At 39.4% G+C, this 23,572-nt stretch overlaps 1 protein-coding gene and 1 long non-coding RNA gene across 5 annotated transcripts in view; one reads left to right on the top strand and one right to left on the bottom strand.

Moving 5' to 3' along the window:
• stac (C2 and C2B_Munc13-like domain-containing protein staccato) overlaps positions 1–20,546 on the top strand; it is a 151,275-nt gene extending 130,729 nt beyond the window's left edge. For all 4 annotated transcript variants that reach the window (XM_064690921.1, XM_064690922.1, XM_064690923.1 and 1 more), the window contains 6 exons: positions 10,201–11,021; positions 19,544–19,758; positions 19,817–20,097; positions 20,162–20,252; positions 20,307–20,380; positions 20,472–20,546. In XM_064690921.1, coding sequence (XP_064546991.1) covers positions 10,201–11,021; positions 19,544–19,758; positions 19,817–20,097; positions 20,162–20,252; positions 20,307–20,380; positions 20,472–20,531 — 1,542 coding nt within the window. In that variant the 3' untranslated portion in view covers positions 20,532–20,546. The remainder of the gene's footprint in view (positions 1–10,200; positions 11,022–19,543; positions 19,759–19,816; positions 20,098–20,161; positions 20,253–20,306; positions 20,381–20,471) is intronic.
• On the bottom strand, positions 16,507–17,898 carry LOC135434362 (uncharacterized). Its single transcript, XR_010437230.1, has 5 exons — positions 17,736–17,898; positions 17,514–17,678; positions 17,183–17,449; positions 17,082–17,118; positions 16,507–17,007 (listed from the first exon to the last, which is right to left on the bottom strand). It is a non-coding gene; the product is annotated as an uncharacterized LOC135434362 (long non-coding RNA).
• Positions 20,547–23,572: the final 3,026 nt, after the last annotated feature.

The following is a 23,572-nucleotide window of genomic DNA, read 5'->3' as shown; positions in this document are numbered from 1 at the left end:
TAAAGTGTTCCTTGCCCCTGCGTGGCGATATGGGCTCCAAGTTTAAGGTATTGCCACAAAAACACACCTAAACAAAGTTCGCATCATCCAGGCCAAGACCTTGCGAAAACGTTCCAAAGCCGAATGGAATATTCGTACACGGAATATTGCAAAGGACCTTAACTTAAACCTGTTTGCTGTTGGAACCTGCTTCGATTAAAATAAAAAATTTCTTTAGTCTTTATTCTATAACACATTTAAAATCTTGCCTCGTATAAGCAGCTCACATAATCAGAAAAATGTATTTATTACAAGTTGTATGGTTAGTGATAATACATATACAAACGTGTGTTAGTTTGCGTGTATGTTTACCCGAAATAGTATTCATGCAAACCTTCCTAATTTCAAATATCTTTACCAGCAGCTAGCGTGGAAAACAATAATTAGGCACATCGACGGGTATGCGTGTGTGTACACAAGCAGCAAAGCCCAAATTTTGAACATTTTCAATTTTCGGTTTTCAGAATTCTTCAGCAAGTCGAGGATTAATTACCCTTGCAGAAATACAATTTACAAGTCTTTTTATATTAGGCGAAATAGCTCCCAACGTCAAACAGCACAAAGGCATGGGAACATTTTAAATATAATTATTAATTTTTTTAAATATTTATTAAATACAAATTAATCTGCTTTTTTTTATTTATTTATTTATTTATTTATTTATTTATTAGTGGTCGACAAAACGAGTGTCTTCCTAATTATTCCATACATTATATTTACAATTATGAAATTTAGATGCTAGAAGCCTAGATAGAGAACACAAATTTCTAATAGCATCACCGACCGATGGAGGTGTTTTATTTGCCAGTCCGGCCAGCTGTGCCCCTTTTCACAGCTAATTTTGTCAGTGACGCTATTAGAGCCTACATCTAAGAAGAAGGGTGTAAGTAGGAAAAAGTGCTCTTAAGTAAAATTAAAAATAATCTTAATTTGCTATATTATTTAAGAATATATCATAAATAGGAGAAAAGAAAGTAAAAAGATTGTTAATAAAGTAAAGAACTGTATGCTAGATATACAGAGTGTTAAGTAGATAGGATAAAGAGATAGTATTGGGAAAGTAATGGGAAATCACCGACCCGGTGCGGGAAAATTTACAGCCTGTCCGGCAAGCTATGCCCCTGCTCATAGCTGGGAATGGTCAGTGACTTCCCGAAGGTATCCTGAAAGCAACGATTTTATTAGGGGTAGAGAAAGTTCGGTAGAGAAAACGTGATGCAAACTATTGTAATTTTTACATAGCACGCGAAAAGGATTGTGCATAGCGTAGTCTGTTGTGCACGTAGATAGGAATAAGGGGCGGTAATTTCTGGTTGGTCTAGCCGGAACAGAGAATTGAAGACGCCCTAGCAGAAAAGGAGAATCTATATCGCCAACAACCAACTTATGTAGAAAGACAACACCGAGAATTGTCCTACGGTTGGTTAACAACGGAAGGTTAAGAAGAAGCAACCTGCTGGAATAGGATGGCAACCGAAGATTAGGGTCCCAATTTAAACCTCGTAAGGCAAAAAGCAGAAATTGCTTCTGAACAGATTCAATACGATCCTGGCTATTGTTATACTGCGGAGACCAGATGCAAGAGCAGTATTTAAGGATAGGGCGAACAAGAGATATGTACAGAAGTTTCGTTATAAAAGGATCGTTAAACTCTTTAGACCATCGTTTAATGAATCCAAGTACACCTTTTGCCTCATTAACGATGGTATCTATGTGAAGATTGAAACAGAGTTTAGAATCAAAAAGAACGCAATGGAGTATTGTCGATTGTATAACTGACCAGATAAGGTGTAGTACGATTAAATGTCATAAACATACACTTTGAACAATTCAGATGCAATTGATTGGCCGAGCACCAAAGTTGCATAGCGTTCAAATCGTCTTGAAGACGAGAATGATGTAGGGGATTGGTGTATGATAGAATAAGTTTCACGTCGTCTGCATACATGAGTACACGGGCATGAGTTATAACAGAGGGAAGATCATTTATAAAAAGAGTAAATAGTAAAGGTCCAAGATGACTACCTTAAGGAACACCAGAAGTAACGTGAACCTGTTTAGAGGTAGTCAGCCTCAGCATTACTCTTTGGGTCCTACCTTTTAAATAAGAACTAATCCAAAGCAATAGAGACGGAGGGAAACCTATTCGGTCAAGTTTAAAAAGTAAAATGTCATGGTGCACGGAGTCAAACGCCTTACTGAAGTCAGTGTAAATGACATCAGTTTGCATTTTCGAAAGGAAAGCATCATTTACAAAGGAAGTAAACTCAAGCAGATTGGTCGTAGTAGACCGATTCTTTACGAATCCGTGTTGAACAGGGGAAACAACTGATTTGCAGAAATGCTGCAAATTCGAAGTGATTATTTTTTCAAATAATTTGGGAATAGCGGACAGTTTTGCAATGCCCCAGACTTTCCACCTTTCTTGTGGAGAAGAATGATATAAGATTCTTTCCAAAGAGATGGAAAGTCAGAAGATTCACGGGATAGATTAAAAGGCTTTAGCAATGGATAAACAAATGAAGAACTACACTCCTTGAGTAGACAACTAGGAATATTGTCAGGCCCAGGAGAGAAAGAAGATTTTAAAGAATTTAAAGCTAAAAGGAGAGAGGAATGGGAAATAATAGGAGGAGGTATAGAACTAGAGGAAGTAATAGTATAAGGGTAAGAATTGTTGATTGAAAAAAATTAGCAAAGAGGTTAGCAGAATCAGAGTCATTGCTAGCTTTATCCATCCCGAGAGAAAAAGAAGATGGCAAACTTGAAGATTTACGCTTCGAGTTTACAAAATTGTAAAACTGTCTTGGATTTAGGGCAAATTGCCTTTTGCAACGAGTTAGATAATTCTCATAGCATTGAGAATTCAGAAGAAAGAAGTTCGACTTGGCTATGGAATATTTAGCCAAGTCAGTACACGAACCAGACTTTTTAAACTTTTTAAAATATTTTGATTTTATATTTTTTAGATTCGTTAATCTGGGAGTAAACCAAGGTGGCATTGAAGAGGTAGTCGAAGGAATTGACTTGGGAATACACATATCTAAGAGGGAGTTTAGGGTGTTATAAAAAAAGTTAATAGCCGTATTCATGTCAACCGAGTCATATAAGAAAGACCAATCGGTTGCATAAATAAGCTGATTCAGCAATGAATAATTTCCTTTGCGAAAGCAACGGCGGGGCTTATTGGCTGATGAGCATGAAATGAGAGGATTACAATTGAACATTGCAATGATGGAACATTTGAATAGATGTGTTAGCTTCCTGGCAGGCATAAAAGGGTCTATCAAAAAGCAAAAGGCAGCATCCATAAATTGAAGAAAATATCTATAGCTAATAAAATCACAATCCAAACAAACATGCATACACAGATTCCGAATATATTGCTTTGAGGATGACTGCTCCAGGCCGCCGATCAGTATGTAAATGTATGCTATAATTTTTGGGTTATGCTTTAAAAACAGAATTGAGAGTGTCTGTTTATCAAATAATTCATGAACCAATTATTTTCATGTTTAAATTATTCCTAATTGGACTTATATTCACCGCATTTGTATGTCAATCACTTGAACATTAACATTTACACATCAGCAAATAACAGAACGTCGCTTAAGTAGTTGTTTACCAACAGTGTTGGACCTACCCATGGTGGTCCGGTTAAAGTAAATAAATTTAACTTTCTGATTTTATTTAACATATAAAATTATGAAATAAGTTCTGAAAAGGCCATGCTACCTAGGCTCAAAGACGTTTGAATTAAGTTTTAACGAACAGAAAGTCGAAGGTTTTGTCGACTCTATAATTGACTATAAAGCTTATATAGGCAAGTGCTAGTTCTAGTTCATTGACGTCACAGCGGCCGCAACAACCTTTAGGACATGCCGTGGCGGACTAAAATATATCAAAGGAAAGAAGCCGCCCATCGTCCTAAATGGCATCGACGACATCAACGACGTGTGAATCATACAATCCGAAGTAGTGGACTTGGATAGCCTGGCCATCAAATCCAACCTAGGTAGGACTAGCCAATGATGTGCCCACATACAGGGCCATCGCACAGAAACTGGAAGAAAACAACATTGAGTTCTATTCATACCAGCTGCAGGAGGATTTGCCACATCTCCTCATCAGACGACGCGAGCGTGGTGCCAACAATAAATTGACCAGTCCAGTTCGCATATATGCTTCCAATGGATATGCTCTCTTGGCACCACCTGATATCGACGAAGAGATGGAGACTGACGTATCTGGGCCGAGCAGGTAGACTCAGCCCAAGAAGGGAACTTACCTGCCCCAGCTACTCCTCAGGTTGGGGGCGGCAGCCATTCCAACGCTGTCGCCCATGCCAGCACCAGAGCCTCCGTGCCAGAAAAAAAGGGCCAACAACAATTCCCCCAATGGAAGAAAGAAGCATCGTCCTAAATGGCATCGACGTGTGGCTCATACTATCCGAAATTGTGGACCTGGATAGCCTGATCATCAGATCAAACCTAGGTAGGACTAGCCGATGATGTGCCCACATACAGGGCCATCGTACAGAAACTGGAAGAAACCAAAATTTAGTTCTACTCATAACAGCTGCAGGAAGACAAGCCCTACCGCATAGTAATCAAAGGCCTCCACCACTCCACACTCAACCGAGAGCTCATCGACGACCTGCGGAGCCAGGGCCATACCGTTCTCCCCGTACACAATCCGAGCAGCAAAGTCACCAAGGAACCCATGAATATTAACTTCATTAACTTGCAGCCGGCGGCCAACAACAAGGAGCGTCTTACCATAAGGAATAGACTGCTCAAAGAAGCCGGGTTCAATGCCGCAGATGTCAGGAGTACGGGCACACGGCCACATACTGTAGGAAACAACACAAATGCGCTTAATGCGGGCTCAATCATCGCACTGTTGATTGCACACGGACCGACTCAGTTCCAGCAACATGCGCCCACTGCGGGTAACCAACCTGCCAACTATAAGTGCTGCGAGTGGTTCACCGAATATATAACGAGTGCAGGGGACCCTTAGCCCGCCAAAATGAAAAATCTCTCACCGATTCAAGCGAACCGAAGCCGCAGCGATAAAATTCATGGGGCTACACCTGTTGACTTCCCCAGAACAGCACCCACTGAATAAGTAGAAAGGCTTTCATACGCCGCTGCCACCAGAAGAGGACTAGCTGCATTCAGCAAAGTGAAGAACGCCCCCAGCTCTAGCCAGCGAGATGGACCAGCGTTAGCTAGGCTTCATAGACTGCTGAGGGAACAGTAACAGGAGAGGCTGACTGCGCAACAACAGCAATAGCAGATATCCGGAAACGGAGAAGAACTTTCCTCTGCCATCAAGGACATGAGCCGAGCTATCGAGAGGATAGCAGAAATGTAACAGCAGGTTTTGGGTATGCAACAGCATTACCATTTTAACCGCGTTGCTATCCAAATAAACACACTACTGAAAGTATTAATCTGGAATGCCAATGACATTTCTGGTAAATTACTGGAGCTGGAGCCCCTAGTACAAAAACACGCCATCGGAATAATTCTGCTGTCAGAGACTAGAACCAGCAGTTCTACTTTCCGCAGAATCTTTGGCTTCGAGGCGTACCCTGTACACTGGACTCAAAATCACTCAGCTAGTGTTGGCTGCGCTGTCCCTACCCAAAGTAACTTGATACACTTCCCGCAATCGAGCATTGCCAATCGTGTTTACCAATATTCGACTGCGAAAAGTGCTGGTAACATGGACTTTAGAGCAGTTTATTGCAGTCCCAATGAGCAGACGGCGACTGATGACTTCAACGTCATACTCAACTCGGCTGGAAGCAGATATCTGGTGGGAGGCGACTGGAATGCACATCACTGGGTATGGGGCGCAAATAGCAGCAATGCGCGCGGCAAACTAGCTAGCAGCCTAGCGCATCGTCAAGCGAAGTTATTGGCCACAGGTGTTCCCACAAGATACCTGTATGGCAACAGAGGCACGTCGACTTACATAGACTTCGCCATCTACCAGGGGATCTCTGACCAGCTCCTCTCAGTCGCTGACGATTGGGATATCCCGAGCCCCCACCTGGCCCTGATACTTACCCTGGAGAGCAGGGCCAAGGGGGTCAGCGCAATACCGATCCTGAGAAACAGATGAGTGAAAGTATCTACCTCAGCACCGAAATCTGCACTGGACTAAATGTAGAGGACGCCATTCAACGCAGCATCCGTGGGACAAGGCGGAGTGGCAACTCAAGGAGGCCCTTCGCAGACTCAAAGACGCATCCTTCTCTAGAAGGTTGGAGAGCATGGACTATACCCATGACTCAGGATACTCGCTCTGACGAGCAACTTAAAACCTGAAGCGCCAACCCTGGAAAACCGTTCCCTTTCTTCGCCACAATGGACAATACTGCCTTACAGACGAAGAGCAAGCTAATACCTTCGCCAGTTACCTGGAGGAACGGTTTACACCTTTTGATTTTGCCTCCCCAGAAGAGCCCAATGAGACTAGTTGATCTTCAACGGCATATTCAGGACACAGCACTTCCCTGCCCAGTGGATGTTAGCGAGGATCCATATAATCCATAAGTCGGGCAAGTCGGAATATGACCCTGAGTTATACCGGCCGATCAGTCTCTTGCCATCCTTGTCGAAGGTCTGGGAAAGACTGATTGTCGCCCGACTTGCAAGGCTTATGGATCACATGGCCATCCTTTTTGATCACCAATTTGAGTTCAGGGGAGAGCATGGCAATGTTGAACAGGTTCACAGAGTGGTTAACGATATTCTTAAGGCTTACGACAAAGACTACTGCTATGGAGTCTTTGCAGACGTTAAGCAGGCCTTCGACCAAGTCTGGATTGATGGATTGCTCCAGAATATCCAAATGAGTCTCCCCGCCCGCTACTTTCTATTTCTGCGCTCGTATCTAACGGAGCGAAAGTTCGAAGTCAAAGTTAGCTCAGCAATCTCTCCTGTTCGCAAAATGAAAGCACCTCAAGGCAGCGTTCTGGGCCCCTTTCTCTACAATTTGTACACGGCAGACATCCCGGACATCTCCGGATGACCTAAACGATTTTGCCACCCCTGGCAAACACCTGATGGCTACATTTGCCGTTGATGTGGCAATATTTTTACTCCGGCCAACTCGAGTACGAAGCCACTGACGGGGCCCAGGAATACATCCACTTGCTTGAGAGCTGGGCACGAAGTGCTAGGCGGTCAACTACACACTGAGGCGCGCCAAGGCTCCAGCCGTCTGGATATATGGCACCTTGGCAGAAGCGCCAAGTATCTTAGAATTGTGTTGGATAAGAGGCTTAGCTTTCAGGCGCACATCAACGGCCTTCTTAAGCAGTGCCGCCTTAAGATGGCCAAGGCCATTGCTACTCCGCGTCAACCGGTTGCTTACATCGTCTTGGTGGCGCCAACTTGGAGATACGGTATCCAGGTTTGGGACATTGCATCTGGGACAAATCGAAGACAGATTCAGACACTCTAAAAATTGGTACGTCAGAAGTTCTACAGAAGTTCTCAGAGACATCAAAATGGCGACCATAGACAGCCAAGTCGGAGCATTCGCCAACCAGTACAACGAACTCTTGCAGCGACAATGCAACCGGTTAGCAAGAGACCTCGCTGTGAGGTGTTTAGTCAGGAGGCTCAAGAGAAGATCGTTGAAGGACCTCCTCCAAGCACGACATAGGAGACGCCCCAGAGTCACCCGACTAGCTACATGACGATGGAGCGTTATTTAAAACAAACGCCTTTTACTTTTGCCACGATAAAGCCTGAGGACTCAACCAGGCGTGGCGAAACATCACCAAAGCCAACTGTGTTGTAATAAAAATGTATGCCATTTTTGATCCAATACAATAAACATTTATAATCAAAAAAAATCGCTGATCGAAGCAAACTGTTTCTTTGGACAAGGAGGAAAAAAGTTCACTCTCCACCATGTGTCACATAGACATTGTATCAAAACTATGCATTATCGCACTTTGATTTGCACACGGGGTTTCAGAACGATGCACCTAAAATTCTGGGCATTAAAGAGCGTTAAAGGGCAAAACGTCTATAAATCCACGTTAGCGATCTGTGACAGGCCATGTCATCGAAAGACGTCGTACTCTTTGATGTTGGTTTAAGAATAAGACATTAAAGGGTCCGCACTAAATAATGCCCTTCAAGTGGGTTTATGTATCTAGCGCTGTATGCTTACACTTTGAAATTCATATGCTTATATTTTCCGCAGATAAAATCATAATATTTCTTCAAATCTGGGTCACTGACGATTACCAAAGCTATCAGCGAGTTGTAAGATCACACTGTCTGGGTTGCTTAATCATAATATTTTGCACAGTCTTATATGGCAAATCATGTGCGTAATTTCTAGCTGTCAGGGTGTTGGAACAATATGCAACAGATTAAAATGAAGAATACTCACGCGCTGCAAAGCTTCTCTTAAAAGGCTTTTGTGTTGACGACATTCTAAAAAGGGCATATTCTGAAGAGGGTCTAAATCAGCTACGAGGTTAGCTTATTTACCTAAAGTCACACGCGCAACTGAAAAGTGCAAATTAAATTTCAAACAGTTAACGCATTGTGAATCGCGCACTTACAAGGGCGAGATTGGGCAATCGTAGACAAATGGGTGACAATAAAACATCAGGTGGCTGGACACAGGATCCCAAATAAGACAAAATTTTTGGCAATGTCGATGCCATCGTCTTCCGATGATTTGAGGTGTCACGAGGAAATCTGCTATCACGTTGTCTATAGCCTTAACTATGGTGTTTTCTCTAGTAATAAAATCATCTACATACAAATATTGTTGGGAAACAAACAACGTTGCGTGAACACACAAGAATAAGGTAAGGTGTGACATGGGTCGCAGAGTTCAAATTGTAGATTACACTTCCGCCACAAAATACGGTTGAGGCAATAATCACGAAAGATCACACAAAGACAGCAATACATTTTGCAAATGTATCCTAGTAGTTAAATTAGATGAGTGCATTTATTTAGTCTGTATGACTGAACCCACCTTATGAATCGACGAACCAACTCGTTCAGACAAGCATCTATATAGATAGCGTCGTTAACCGCCGTACTGAAAACTGCCAAAAGCGTCACCTTATGCGCTCCTTGAAGTTTTGTAGAAAGGTAATTCTGAAAAGCTTTTGATTCGCCCAATACTCAAAAATGCAGTAGAACTTTAGCTGTAGATTCGTGTCTATATACATGTTTTTATTCCCAAGACATCAAACAGTAGCTGAGTAGTAGAAATATGACACCTAACTAAAAACAGTCAAGAGCCTGAATCAAGTGGTTTTCCACAACAAAATAATAAACCAGAGCGGCTTATGATCAGAACTGTGATGGTGACCAGAGCAAATCATCGGATTAAAGACAATGGGTAGAAAAGGAGTCGGAAGATTGTGATAATGCGACAGAAGCTTTTTCCCAACGTTCTTGAGATTGAGATGCTACCAAATAAATTGTATAGCTGTTGACTGCGGTTTATCAATGTGAAGCAAAGTACCGCAAATTTTGACGGCGCTGATCTAAGTGTACGAAAAACTTTTTATACCAGCAACAATGCATGTTGAAGATATAGAAAAACGATTTTCCATAAGCACAGAGACGAAAGGAGAACTATCATTTTCTCGTAGTCGTTGTTGCACATAAATTAGGCAAAACGAAAACAAATGAAGCAAGAAAATGACTAAAAGCTTTAACGTGATCTTTTTTTTTTTTTTGTATTTGTTCGTATGAGGCGTTTAAGTACCACCAGTGGTCAAATCGGAATTCTATTACTACTACGAAATTACTCTCCTGCGCTGTAAAACCACGAGCAAGTGATTTTCTAATGCAAAAATTATGTTGCGGGTTAAAATGTCACAGAAAATACATGGGCGCGGTTTTATTGCCTTAGATTCTATTTTAATATGTTATGGGTATTATGGCTCAACGTTTTCGAGGGGACAATCGGACATACTGACAGGGCTGTTAATACATATCAGTAGTAAATATATTTCGAAGGATTGGTTCTTTCATCCTTCTGCCTGTAACATATATTTACATAATTTCTTTATACCTCTTTTGACCAATTTTAAATTAGATAAATATGAGCTATTATGATTTACCTTCACTCTTTTATAATTTAAAATTTTTAAAGTCTATTCCAGTTTCTGGACTCACAGTTTGGTATAATCTGGAAAAAGGGAGTAAAACAAAGAGTCGCGGATCTATTTTAGTGAATATTGCGCTAAGTGCTGAAAAAAATAAAAATGTAGCAACCCAAGAACATAAACACCTTTTAAAATTGTTACTCATGCATGAGTTGGATACGTCGCAAGTGGCCAACTTTTGGTGGAGCGGTAAATTTAGCTCCATGGCCGAAGCTATTAGAACTCAACACGCTGTTCAAAGTGGACTATCTTCCTTCGATTGTGCACTTAGTCAATGGCATGCGTATAGTACTGTTCATGAGACCCACAAACTTAATTTTGTTCTCTTCAATTCTATACTCGACGTTTTGGTTTCAGTAATTAGCTGTTTACAAAAAGACTCTGAAAACCTTAAAACATTTTGGGAGGGTGCAAAAAGGCTGCTGCCATCTTGCTTTTCGGTATTAAGACAACTACGCTCCAGAAACGTCAGTGATAACAAAATACTAAAAGCACTCTCTGAAGTATTAGATATTCTATCGAAACTGAAAACGTTTGAAGTGCCAGAAACAATTGAAATATTTCCTAAATCAGTCTATGGATGGATGGAAAAAGGTGATTCTCAAGAATCATGCAATATCGATTCCGCTATCGTTGATGCAATAAATAGTGGAGCGAAAGAATGGATGGAACATATTATTGAAGGCAGCAATCTAACAAAAGACAATGGTTCCGATGAAAATAAATTGCAAAATGTTATTAAAATAATACAAATGGTTCGAGCAGATCTACAACGTGCAATGGAATATTTTGATAAATTGTTTTACCAGTAAGTATCGATACTAATTTTATTAAATATAATATATAAGCGATAAAAGGCTCCTTTAAAAATCATCGTTTGACTTGAAGATACAAACATTTTATTCATTTGTACATGAGTAAAAAATTAGTTTGTGTAAATTTATGAAATAGTAGAAATATTAAAAGTTCACATAATTGTTTGCAAATGAAAAACATCACATAAATTCTTTCTTAAACTTATATTTTACCTACTCAACCTTTTTTTCTATTTTTTTTTTTTTGCATATAAGTATTATTATAAGTATTCTTCATAAATATGAGGCAAACAAGTAAGAGGTTCTAGTCGGGAGCTCCCGAGTATGGGATACCCTGAACCCTCTGATTCCAACACTAAATACAGTTCGCGCTACGCGTTTGCTTTATTAGTAATAAAGATAAATTAAAAAAAAAAAAAGTTCCCTTGGCAGGGTTCGAACTCTAACTACAACAACTAACCGCACTACTTGCCACCGCCTCTACCCAACAGCCACACTAGACAACAAAAAAATAGATCCCTCGGTAGGGTTCGAACTCACTACAGACCGCGCTACTTTCCGACGCCTCTACTCAATAGCCAAACCAATACTTAACTCTTAATGAGAAAAAAACCAACTAAAAAGCAGCACAGAAAACGATAATTGCAATGCTTTTGATAGAATTCAAAGCAGACGCGCATGAATGTTTGTGCGTACATGTATACAGAAATTCTTGCAATTTGCGCTTGCTGCCGTAAACACATGGGCTGCCAAAACATATTTTCTTTCGTGTTTCTTAACCGATCTTGATGAAATTTTCTGCAGTACATCATATTGTACTAGAGAATATTCGTGTATTATCAAAGAGTCAATTTCATTTATATTGTAGCTTATATTGTGGGCAGCATAAATTGGTTTATTTACTTGATTTATTGCTATGAAGTAGTAGCGGGAAGGTGGTGATAGGCTTAAAATGAATATACTTGATATATATATATACACTATTCTAGAAGCTACATGTCAAGTTTGCCTAGCCTGACTCTAGCTCTTATTATTTACCAAAATATATCGATTTTTACCGATTACTTGGAAACGGCGCAAGTTATCAAATATCGGATACAAACTCGATCTACGCGGGCACTAGGTGGCCTTACAGCTACAATTTCAAGTCTCTAGCTCTTATAGGTTCTGAGATCCTTGCTTTCATACATACGGACGGACAGACGGGCAGTCAGATGGACATGGCTAGATCGTCTCGGCTATTGATGCTGATCAAGAATTTATATACTTTATGGGGGTCGGAGATGCTTCCTTCTGCCTGTTACATACATTTGCACAAATACATTATACCCTTTTTACCCATTTTCAATGGGTTCAGGGTATAAAAAATTCCAAAATTCAAAACACAAAAGTATAAAAAACAGACAAAAATAAAATTGGGCAAATATTGGGCTGTCAATTAATTCGTAGCAAAATTCAAACACAATTTGAAACAGAGCCGAAGCTATCTTACGGTACTTCCAATTCTAAAAAAATTAAATAAATGAGTCATTGCTATGTATTGTGCGAATGCCTTCTTAAGTATTTTGCGTTTTGAACAGCACACATCTTGCCTAATTTAGTGCTTTTTACAATGCCTGGCGAACGAGATAATGAAAACCTAATTAAATTAGTTTATTTCTACTACCCTAAGAGGAAATCTGCTAAGGAATTAAGCGGAATTGTTCCCAATTAGGCTAAGAACTATTTATAACATTAACCGCGCCGAAAAAGAAAAGAGCTTAGATCAAAACCCTCCGGAGGCAGCCCACCGAAGCTCACTAGATGCGTACATTAAAAAATTTTAAAACAGATTAACAATTATCCCCAAATGACTTTTGAATGACAGTTGTCATCGGACTTAAAAATGATTGCTTGAAGACAGTGATCCATGAGACAGCTCGAAATGTTTTTAAAATGCATAAGTACTGCTCGCAAATACCCAGAAAGAAGCCATTACTGTCTGCAATAAATATTCAGAGACTTTATTGCCCATGTCACCAAGACCGTGTAGTACTGGGATGACGTTATTTTTGGCGACGAGACAAAAATAATGTTCGTATAACATTAAGGTTATAACGCACCCAGCAAAGTTTGGAAGAAGCCGAACACAGCTCTAGAGCAAAGAAATGTAATACCAACTGTAAAGTTGGCAAGCTCTTTGTAATGGTGTGGTGTTGCATATCGTCGAAGGGTGTTGGTGAGTTGCGCATTTTCAATGAAGTTTTGATGAAAGAGTTTTTCTTGAACATTCTAAAGAATGAATTGTCAAGGAGCGGAATAAAGTTTGGTTTCGTAGACCCCCAAAAACACCAATAAACAGAGGTACAAGCTTTAACAGAACAACGAGCACAAGCAAAAATCGTTTCTGTGCAGAACTTGGCTGCTGTACAATTGCAGCAAAGTCATTGAAACCCCTGCCCGCAAGCGCACTCTTTTGGCCACGATCACAGTTGGGTTTAACAAATCCCCATGACGAACAAAGGTTGAATGGGACGGGGCGTTAGATTGACTTCGCTAAATATGTACACAAACGCGAGCTTTAACCATGGCTACCACCTCGTCGAAATTATTGCGTAACTTGCTGCAAATTGCATTAAAATTCAGCTCCGCTAGTGTGTTATGGGCGGCATTAAAGGCAGACTTAGTTTGTTCAATTAAGAAAAGAAGTACTTCTAAGTCGGCGGCATAAGAGGTATTAATTTTCTCCTCAGATAAATCCTTTTCAGTACCCTTGGCTCGCTCCAACAATGCAACCGCCTTGCGCTTAAGAAAAAGCACCCTGTTTGCCTGCATATCACTTGTGTTCTCGCCTTGGGTGATTTGTTTTTCACAAACTCTAAATCGGAATAACAAAACTATTTAGCTGAAGAACAACGCACACAAAAAAACGCGACGAATTGTGCAGCTGCTTATGTACAAGCGTATGTATATAAGCTGAATCCAAATGTTGAGTTGATAATGTTTTTTACAAACTGTTTTGAAACTTTAATCAAGATTTAAACTCAATTTTGATTTTTCACAACAACGCGTTATAAAAAGTTTTATTTGTCGAATTTATATAAGATATAATGTTATTTATCTGTGGCTCAGAAATATTTATTTGCTTCGCTTCGATCAACAACGAAAAAGAAAGTGTGTGAGATAAAGATGAATATGCACTTTTATAGCAGCTGCGATAAGTGCAAGAGAGACTTTCCAACCTTGATTACAACGAACAGCTGTTTCTCCAACCTAAGTTCTTGAATACTTGCTCATATTAATTTGATGCGACTGCTGCTTAGAAGTTCTTAATTAAGTAAGAAAATTTATACTAGATATATAACGTGTTAAGTAGACGGGATGAAGAGTTAGTGATGGGAAATCACCGACCCGGTGGGGGAAATTTATAGTAGGTCTAGACGGAACAGATAATTGAAGACAACCTAACAAAAATGAAGAATCAATGTCGCTAAAAACACCTTATGTATGAAGACAACACCGAGGATTGCCCTTGGTTAACGACGGAAGATTAAAGAAGAAGAAGCCTGCTGGAGTAGGATGGCAACCGAAGATTTGGGTCCCAATTTAAAACTCGTAAGGAAAAAAACAGAAATTGCTTCTAAACTGATTCAATACGATCCTGCCTATTGTTATACTGCGGAATCCAGATGCCAAAGCTTTTACAAATCACTGTTTATTACTACCAGTAATATTAGTTTATCTCATGTTGTTATGCAACAAGCTGGCATTATAATAACCAACTTGCTTACTGCAGATCAGTGCTAAGCACACATTTTCGCGAACACGGCTCAAATTGCAGTTCGTTGGCCTCAAATACGCAATACCTACATACATACATATAAGTGCAAACACGTAATACCTATAAAACTAATCGGCGCTCCACTTTGCCGCCGGTTAACCCTCGCTGTTGTTAAGGAAATCAAGTGCACTATTGTGCGTTTACTTTAACATTTAAATAAAATAAGTCAAATACAGTTCTTTCAATTGAAATACCCTTTATATTTTTTATCTCGTTGAAAGCAAAACCAAATTTAAGAAATGTACAAGCAAAAGTAACAGTGAACCTGTACTGATTAATCATGAACCTTGCGAGTCTAGCCACAGTACGGAGCGCCCTAGTCGCAGAAGCTGAAATTTCAGACAGAAGGGTCGTTGCCTTAAAAAAACAGCTTAGGCAAAAAACTGAGAGCGAGTTACCGTATCTCCCAGCGAGGGTATCGCAGAGTCGCTACCTCAAACTAATCCACCAAGAAGCGAATAGAATGGCACTCCCTTCCCCTTACATCTCGTTGCCCACTCAAGAGGGCATCAGTACATTGTCACAATTTTTAAGTACATTGTATCAAATTCCGAACGAAGCAGTTTAAGGGGATGTGGTTGCGACACTTCTTTCGCTAGAAATTGAAAACAGCTAAATCAGCAATTTCTCAGACTCTTGTTGAGAAACAATTCCAAAACATATTGTAAACATTAGGTTAGCATAAGATTCAAGAATAAACGAAGAATCAAACCCAACAGTTGGTTGTTTATTAAATATATAAAATATATTATTTAAAATATAATATATATATAAGAACAATACACGTGAAACTGGTTTAACAACCTCCTTCAACCAGGAACCTATTCGTTATCTCTCTCGGCCACGGAAGATAACTCGCGCACTGCGAGATACCCGAAATACGAAAAATTCAAGATAACGACCTTAATTCCGGTCATAATCAAAGTCTTAAGCCCATTCGATTAAATCAACGGTCTTTTTGTACAAAACCTCACCTAAGGACCACAAACATCTTTTGCGTCACTTATAACATAAGACAGATCATAATAAGCTACAAAGCACAAAGTGAAATTAAATCTTGAAACCTTCTTCGCGATAAACGTTTTGCAATCAAATAGTATAGTAAATAGCTATGTAGAAAGGGCAGTACCTTTGCGGCTGCACACAGTGAATGTATCCTGCAACTCCTCGACAATATCGTGAAAGAAGGTGGAATCCAGGTATTAGCTGTAATATGTTACACGGCTGAAGACGTCCCAAAAGGAACACGACACCCAATAATTATGGGACAAGTAGAACTTTCCTTCGCTTAGCTTAATTGAGCTGTGTTGAGATTATAGAGAGAGCGGATCGCCTGCCCATGATGTTGCTGCCCAAGTGTACAGCGTGGAGTTCGATTTGGTCAGCGGTGAACGACAAACGTGTTGTGCGCAAGCGCACCCTTGAAAGAAAATTTAAAATTCAATTTAAATAAATTAACATTGTGTAAGGCCAAATGAAATGGCAAAGTTTACAAAATTAAATTCTATATGATAAAATAACGCCGCGCAACGTAGTAAAAATATATATGTGTATATAAACCCATATACACAAAAATACATCGAGCAGCGTCGGCCGTGAATAAAAAGGAAACAACTTGAGCCGTGCGCCAAAATTTATTGACAAGATTAATGCTCAGAAGATAATCAAACAAGATAAAAATAACATAAAATAATAAACATCAAAGAGCCAGCCAAGGAGCCACGCAGAGGACGGCCGGGTGGTTCTCCCGCCTCACAAGCCGTTATCTGTGGCCTGGCCAATATCATCGACGCGAGAGGGATCCGCATTAGAAGGCACGTCGGCGACTGCCAACGTCTCTTCGCCCCGTCGCCGACACCGAGTCGACCTGGAGAGGAAGCTGACACAGGCGAGACCACGCCCATTGTATCGAGTGAGTCCGAGAGCGTTTTGCCACCCTCTAGAGGCAGGGCCCAGTGAAACCGAGGGGCAGTCCAACTCGGTCCCATTTTAGTTGGTCAAAGATAAGAATAAGAAATTTTTACATAATTAAGATCAGTTAGTTTTTGTTGCCTACTGTGCAATCTAAAATTTAACTAAAAGAAAAAAAAGGAATACATACATTGCCGAGGTTGCATCGAAAGAGACGACCAAAAGGTTACGGCTGGTGCCAGGGGAATCTGAAAAGGAAAAGTTTTGATTCCACGCTATCCGTACATACGTATATATATAAACGAGATAATCATTTACTTACCCTTAGCAATCTCTCTGGGTCTGGCTCTTTAGGTAGGCTTAAAGTAATTAAGCGATTTAATTTATATAAATATTTTATATACAAGAATTTTTACCACATACCATTTTTTTTCAACGTGGTTATACATGCGTATATACGGCATGAGTGTGTGGGGGAGCCAATCGCTCAATTAAGTTTTATAAATTCGTTCTCCAACGTTGTTCCCGGCGGCAATTGGCCATAACTTTCAGTGATGTCATTCCCCTTCTTTGTGTTGTTCGGCTATAAATTGTAATTTTTTGGAATTAATACATATTCTACATAATTATTATTACAAAGTTGAGGGAAATATCCGCGTGAGATTGTAAATAGCTGCAAAGATCAATGCACTAAGGAAAAACATGATATTAATTGTTATTAATTTCAAGAAAATGCAACCAATTATATGCACACATTGAAGGAAAAGAATGTCCGGCTAAGGTTAAATTTATGGGGAGAGTGGGCATAACTGCCGACACGGGCTGATGCAGGCCATCAAGTGGCCAAAATGAGGGAGACGAGATCAGGTGATCGTCTCAGGTAGGACGGGTACGCTGGGTCCGGAACCCCGGACCCGATCTGGAAGAGTAGAGTGGATAAATAGTGTTTTTTGATAATTTATATTGAGCGTCTCACCTTTGTTGTTTACATTTTCTTGTGTTACAGCTGTTAGTGTTGTTCATTTGTTAGAAGTTCCGACAGTTTGTTGTTATCGATTATGTCGTTCATTTTGAATAGTGTTGTGTAGGTCTGTTTTGCTACAGACGTAGCTTTGTTGATATCGATAGTGCGGACTGCGGGCCAGGGATGGGACTACACCCTGAGAACCGATGAGCCAGCCAGCGCTGCCCACCGAGAGCAGTTCCGTAACATCACTAACCAAAAAACATTTAGATAGGACAACCAGTGTAAACATGTTGGTCACCAAAAATTGGTTTACATCTGGTCCAACGAGCGAATAAGATAAACATATGACATCTTTTGATCGCTCACACTACAGGAAACTCCTTTGGCTTACTCTCTTTTATATGATTTGTGCGATAGAACGGCATCGCTGTTTTTTATCTCGCTCCCACTACAGGAAACTGCTTTGGCTTACTCTCTTCCGAATGATTTGTGCGATAGAACGGCATCGCTGTTTTTTTTTATGTCGCTCGCACGTACTCTCAGTGCTCTCAATGCTCTCTTCATGTCTAGGTACCGTTTAAATGTTTGTGTGTGCAAAATCATAAAAAAGAAGGGTGCGCGACAGACGCGTGCCAAAAATGATATTTTCTTTTGCGCCCATGATCTGCCCATTCACACACATTTGTGTCTGTGTGTGTGTGTGCGCAGAGCTCGAAATTCAGAAATTCCAAAATGTTGTCAAATTTGGATCGGACAGGCAGGCAGGGACCAACAGGCACACATGCGCATAAATGCTTCTATTCATATACAAAATACGCGAGTATGCGTGAATAGCAAGTCCAAAAACTTTTAAATGCACACATGCCAACGCTTAGGTACCCTTTCCAGCAATACCGAGCTAAAATGAAAGAATTTCGCATCGACTTGGCAAACCCTTTCATTATTTCATATTACTCGTCCCCTCAAAAGGGAAGAAATACCACCGACTTTTGACAAAAATTGAATTTGTGGGCATTTTTGCTTGTGTGGCCACATGCACACACAAACATTTAAACGGTACCTAGACATGAAGAGAGCATTGAGAGCACTGAGAGTACGTGCGAGCGAGATAAAAATAAACAGCGATGCCGTTCTATCGCACAAATCATATGGAAGAGAGTAAGCCAAAGCAGTTTCCAGTAGTGGGAGCGAGATAAAAAACAGCGATGCCGTTCTATCGCACAAATCATATGGAAGAGAGTAAGCCAAAGGAGTTTCCTGTAGTGTGAGCGATCAAAAGATGTCATATGTATATCTTACTCGCTCGTTGGACCAGATGTAAACCAATTTTTGGTGACCAACATGTTTACACTGGTTGTCCTATCTATATGTTTTTTGGTTAGTGGTAACATCTTTGCGCAATTTACGGTGTCCGTTTTATAGTTTAGTTGTTTTGTTGGGTGTGTTTATTATGTGTAACATTTCACTTGCAGACGAAATATATGGGCGAAATTTTAAGAAAAATTGTGTTTTTTTGTTGTCAATATTTATACTTTATTTCTTTATTTATATGTGTTACACATTTCATGAAAAATGAAGTTGCACTTTACAAGGGTATACAAAGTTGCAGTAGTATTTTAAAAAAACCCAGGTTATGGTACGCCTGGGTTTTGAAATACTGACTCGAATCAAAGTTTGGTTCACAGCAACAAAATTTTTATAAAAAGCCTTGTGGCGATCCACATGCACAAACATCCCATAGCCATTTAAAATGATGATTTTTAAACAACTGTTTGACTTCTAAAATTATTAATACATTTAAATGTTTTGTCTTTCAGCAAAATTCGTCTTAACTATTCTACTACACTATTTCTGTTTTATGATTCAAAACTGGTGGAGATATGTAAAACTAATGTAAAAGAAGTGTGTACCAACATTAAAATGTTAGATGTTCCTGATGATCAGTTTGAATATTTACCAAATATTGATGAAGTGAATATGGGAACTACATTATTTGAAGTTTATTTGGTTCTTAAACGGTACAATACTCTAGGTAAAAAGTTTAAAAAAGTATCTGCACGGTTATCATAATTTAATTTTGGATATTATAGGGCAATCACTATGTCCCAACTGTAAATTGGAGATGACTGAATTTTATCAATGGTTTGAAAGGGGTGTAACACATTGGCTTGATATTTCAATAATAAAAGCCCTTAATCGCATTCAGAAAGCTATAGACTTAGACCAACTCCATGCTGTCGATGAAACGGTTAAGTATAGTTCATCTGCAGTAGACACGTTGGCCATTTTTTATCAGATTAAAATATTTTGGCAACAATTGGACTGGCCAGAAATAGAAGGATCGTACACATTTGTAGCGAAAATTGTAAATGTAAGATTTTTGACAACACTATATAAAATTTATCATACATTTTTCAAATACCCTTGTTTTAAAGGATATATGCCGATGTTGCGTTTTCTATGCACAGCGTATGTCACGCCGTGTAGAAACCATAACCAAATTAGAAGAGAACGAGGAAATGTTTAGTAAGTAAATAAGTTATAAGTTTTCCTTATACTAGTTTTGACATTTTTTTTCAGTTTTATCGCAAGAATGGTGTTTGGCTATTAACAACATGGACTACATCCGCCAGAGCTTACCCTCATTTATAAAGGTATGATTAAAATACATAAAAAATTAAATACGATTAAGAAAAAGCGAGAGGATGCTAGCAATATATGAAAATCATCCTACATTTATTTTAGCAGATTGGTAGACGTGTAGCACTAACCATTCAATATATACATAGATGCTTTAAATGCTAAAATAATCGTAACAACAATTTTTAATGCGACTGAGCCACATGAGTGCCTGCGACCATTTTGTTATTCCCAGAGGGAGTAGGACTGCTAAGAGTGGCAGCCGAACGATGGCCTCGAGAGCCGAACGATCAGTATGACGCCGTATCTCGCTCAGCGCACAGCGTCGCTGCGGATGATGCCTTTTCATAAATCATGTTAGTTTTTAATTCCTTACAGCCCAAAAATATGTGTGTGTATGCATGTGCAGAGTGTGCCTCGCTCTCACTCATTGCTTTGTGGGCTTGTGTGCATCTCATTCTCCCTGAATATCTTTTCAATAATCCCCGAGATATTCAAGCATACATAAGTATGTATTTTGTCGATGTGCGCACAATAAAATCACGGCGTTTGTCGAGAGCCAGAGATTTTTCTGCAATGGGTTGGCGCTGCCTTCGGTTTTTTGGTAGACCCTTTTATATTTATACCCTGAACCCATTGAAAATTGGTAAAAAGGGTATAATGTATTTGTGCAAATGTATGTAACAGGTCGAAGGAAGCATCTCCGACCCCATAAAGTATATATATTCTTGATCAGCATCAGCAGCCGAGTCGATTTAGCCATGTCCGTCTGTCTGTCCGTCCGTCCGTCTGTCCGTATGTATGAACGCAAGGATCTCAGAACCTATAAGAGCTAGAGACTGAAATTTTAGATGTAGGTCCCCCTAGTCCATGCGCTGATCGAGTTTGTTTCCGATAATCGATAATTTGCCCCGTTTCCAAGTAATCGATAAAAATCGATATCGAAATCCTGTTTTTTGAGCAATTTTGGTAAACATTAACTACTCACCAAACTTGACATGAAGCTTCTAGAATAGTATATATATATCAACTATCTTTCATTTTATACCTATCGCCACCGCCCCGCTACTACCTAAAGGCTATAAATCATGTTAGTAAACCAACTTGTTTTGCCTATCTAATTAAGCCACAATTTAAATGCAATTGTCATTTTGAGAATACACGAATATTTTATAGTACAATAAGATCTACTACTGAAAATTTCATCAAGATCGGTTGAGAAACACGTTTTGGCCTGCAAACACGTGCAGCAGCAAGCGCAAATTACAAGAATTTCTATATACATGTACACACACACATTCATGCGATTGTATTGTTTTCTGTGCTGCTTAACTTTAACTCGCTTTTTCTCATTAAGACTTAATTATTGGTGTGGCTATTGAGTAGAGGCGGCGGAAAGTAGCGCGGTCAGTTACGAGTTCGAGCCTTGCCGAGGAAACTATTTACTTATATTTTGGCTGGTGTGGCTGTTGCGTAGAGACGGCAGCAAGTAATCCGGTCAGTTGCGAGTTCAAACCTTGCCAAGGGAACTTTTTTTTTTAATTTATCTTTATTACTACTAAAGCAAACGAGTGCGAGCTGCATTTGGTGTATATAAGAATAAGAGAGTTCAGGGTATCCCCTAGTCGGGAGCTCCCGACTAGAACCTCTTACTTGTTTATATAATAATTTTGTTATTTGAGGTGGGGAACTATATTGCTTTAAATCGTCGGCTTGTCGAAGAATTCTGAAAAAGACCAAAAGTTGAAAAACAAAATATTTATACTTTATTTCTTTATGTTATTTACTACAAGTTTGACAAATTTATAAACAAATTTTTGACATTAAATGCTTTAAAATGCAAACATTGTTTGTCATAATTTGTATTGCATTGAAACGCATACCGACACCATAAGGTATCTACAGTATATAATGATAAATTGCACACCTTGCATTAAAAAGTAATATGACGCAATTAGCGCCAGTGTGCATTTAAATAAAATTTATTTTTGCTTAAATTTTAAATAATAGAATTCGACTCCATTCGATATGTACGTATGTTTAGTTAATGGCTCGGGATCCGTCTTTAAATGTGATTTTTCTTACTTAACATTAGCATCTTTGTTACTAAATTCAAAATTTGAATTAAGAATTCTTCACAACTATTCTAAAGGTTAAATGGCTTAAAAAATTCTTCCTCACGTTTAGCTTCACTGCTACTGTATATGCATGCTGTCATGGCCATATAGTAATCGATATTTGCATCAATAGAGACGTGGTCTCTCTCTGAATGGATTGACACGGCAAGATCTTAAAAATTTAATTTAATCTTTGTAAGAGCAACTTGTAATTTTTTTTTTGCATTCGAGTATGTGCTTCTGTTTGTCAAACGGTGGAAGAAGCCATCGAGTGGCTATATATCTGTGGAAGCTGAATATTATGTGCAAAGCAGTATCGATAATATCGCATGAGCTGCATATGCTATCGGGGTTAATGTGTATTTTGACAAGTGTGTGTCTGTGGAAAGCGTTGTCACTGCGGAGTCTGTTTAGATTTCTTCCATTCCCATTCGACCTTTTTGCCTCTATTCTAGTCTAATGATATCCTTGAGTGTCCAGTTCACAGTTTAGAATGTTCTATACACTGGGGCATTTTAGGCAGCCGAGTCTAATGTGTTATTATATGTACGCTATACTAGCATGGCCTTGCATAAAGTGAAATTCACTTTTTTGGAAAGTTTTGTCCCGATGGGTGAAGTAAATGCAACTGGCGGCACAGGCCACATTCAAGCAGAAGGCATTGTCAAGCGATTTCACTGTGGCAATTAATACTGCTGTAAGTGAAGAGAGTGCCATATCTACGTAAGGCTGGAAAACTGCCCTGATCGAGCCCGTTCGACTGGTTACAGAGTCATCCGTGTAGTATATTTTATATTCTTCAGAGACGCTTCTCGTCTTTATCCTATGCAGCTTTATAATTATATTACTGTTGATGTATTTTTTTTTTATGGCTACACCATTAAAAACTCTTTACTGGTCCGAATCGGCACGCCGAAGATTTTATACCCTTGCAGAACGAACCTTTTCAAAATGGTCATAATGCTTTGCTCGTTCCTAAGAAGAAAATAAAATAGTTAATGCCAAGAATGGTTAAGATATCTTGAAAAATAAAAAGTTTTTCATACAATAACCTAATTTTTAACCGATCCTCCCTGTGGCAGCTATACA

The sequence above is a fragment of the Drosophila montana genome, unplaced genomic scaffold, assembly GCF_035044405.1.
Source record: "Drosophila montana isolate Dmon_TW-CO22-7 unplaced genomic scaffold, ASM3504440v1 contig_329_1, whole genome shotgun sequence".
Lineage (NCBI taxonomy): Eukaryota > Metazoa > Arthropoda > Insecta > Diptera > Drosophilidae > Drosophila > Drosophila montana.
Note: the sequence above shows the minus strand (reverse complement) of the source record. Positions and strands in the feature narration are given on the sequence as shown.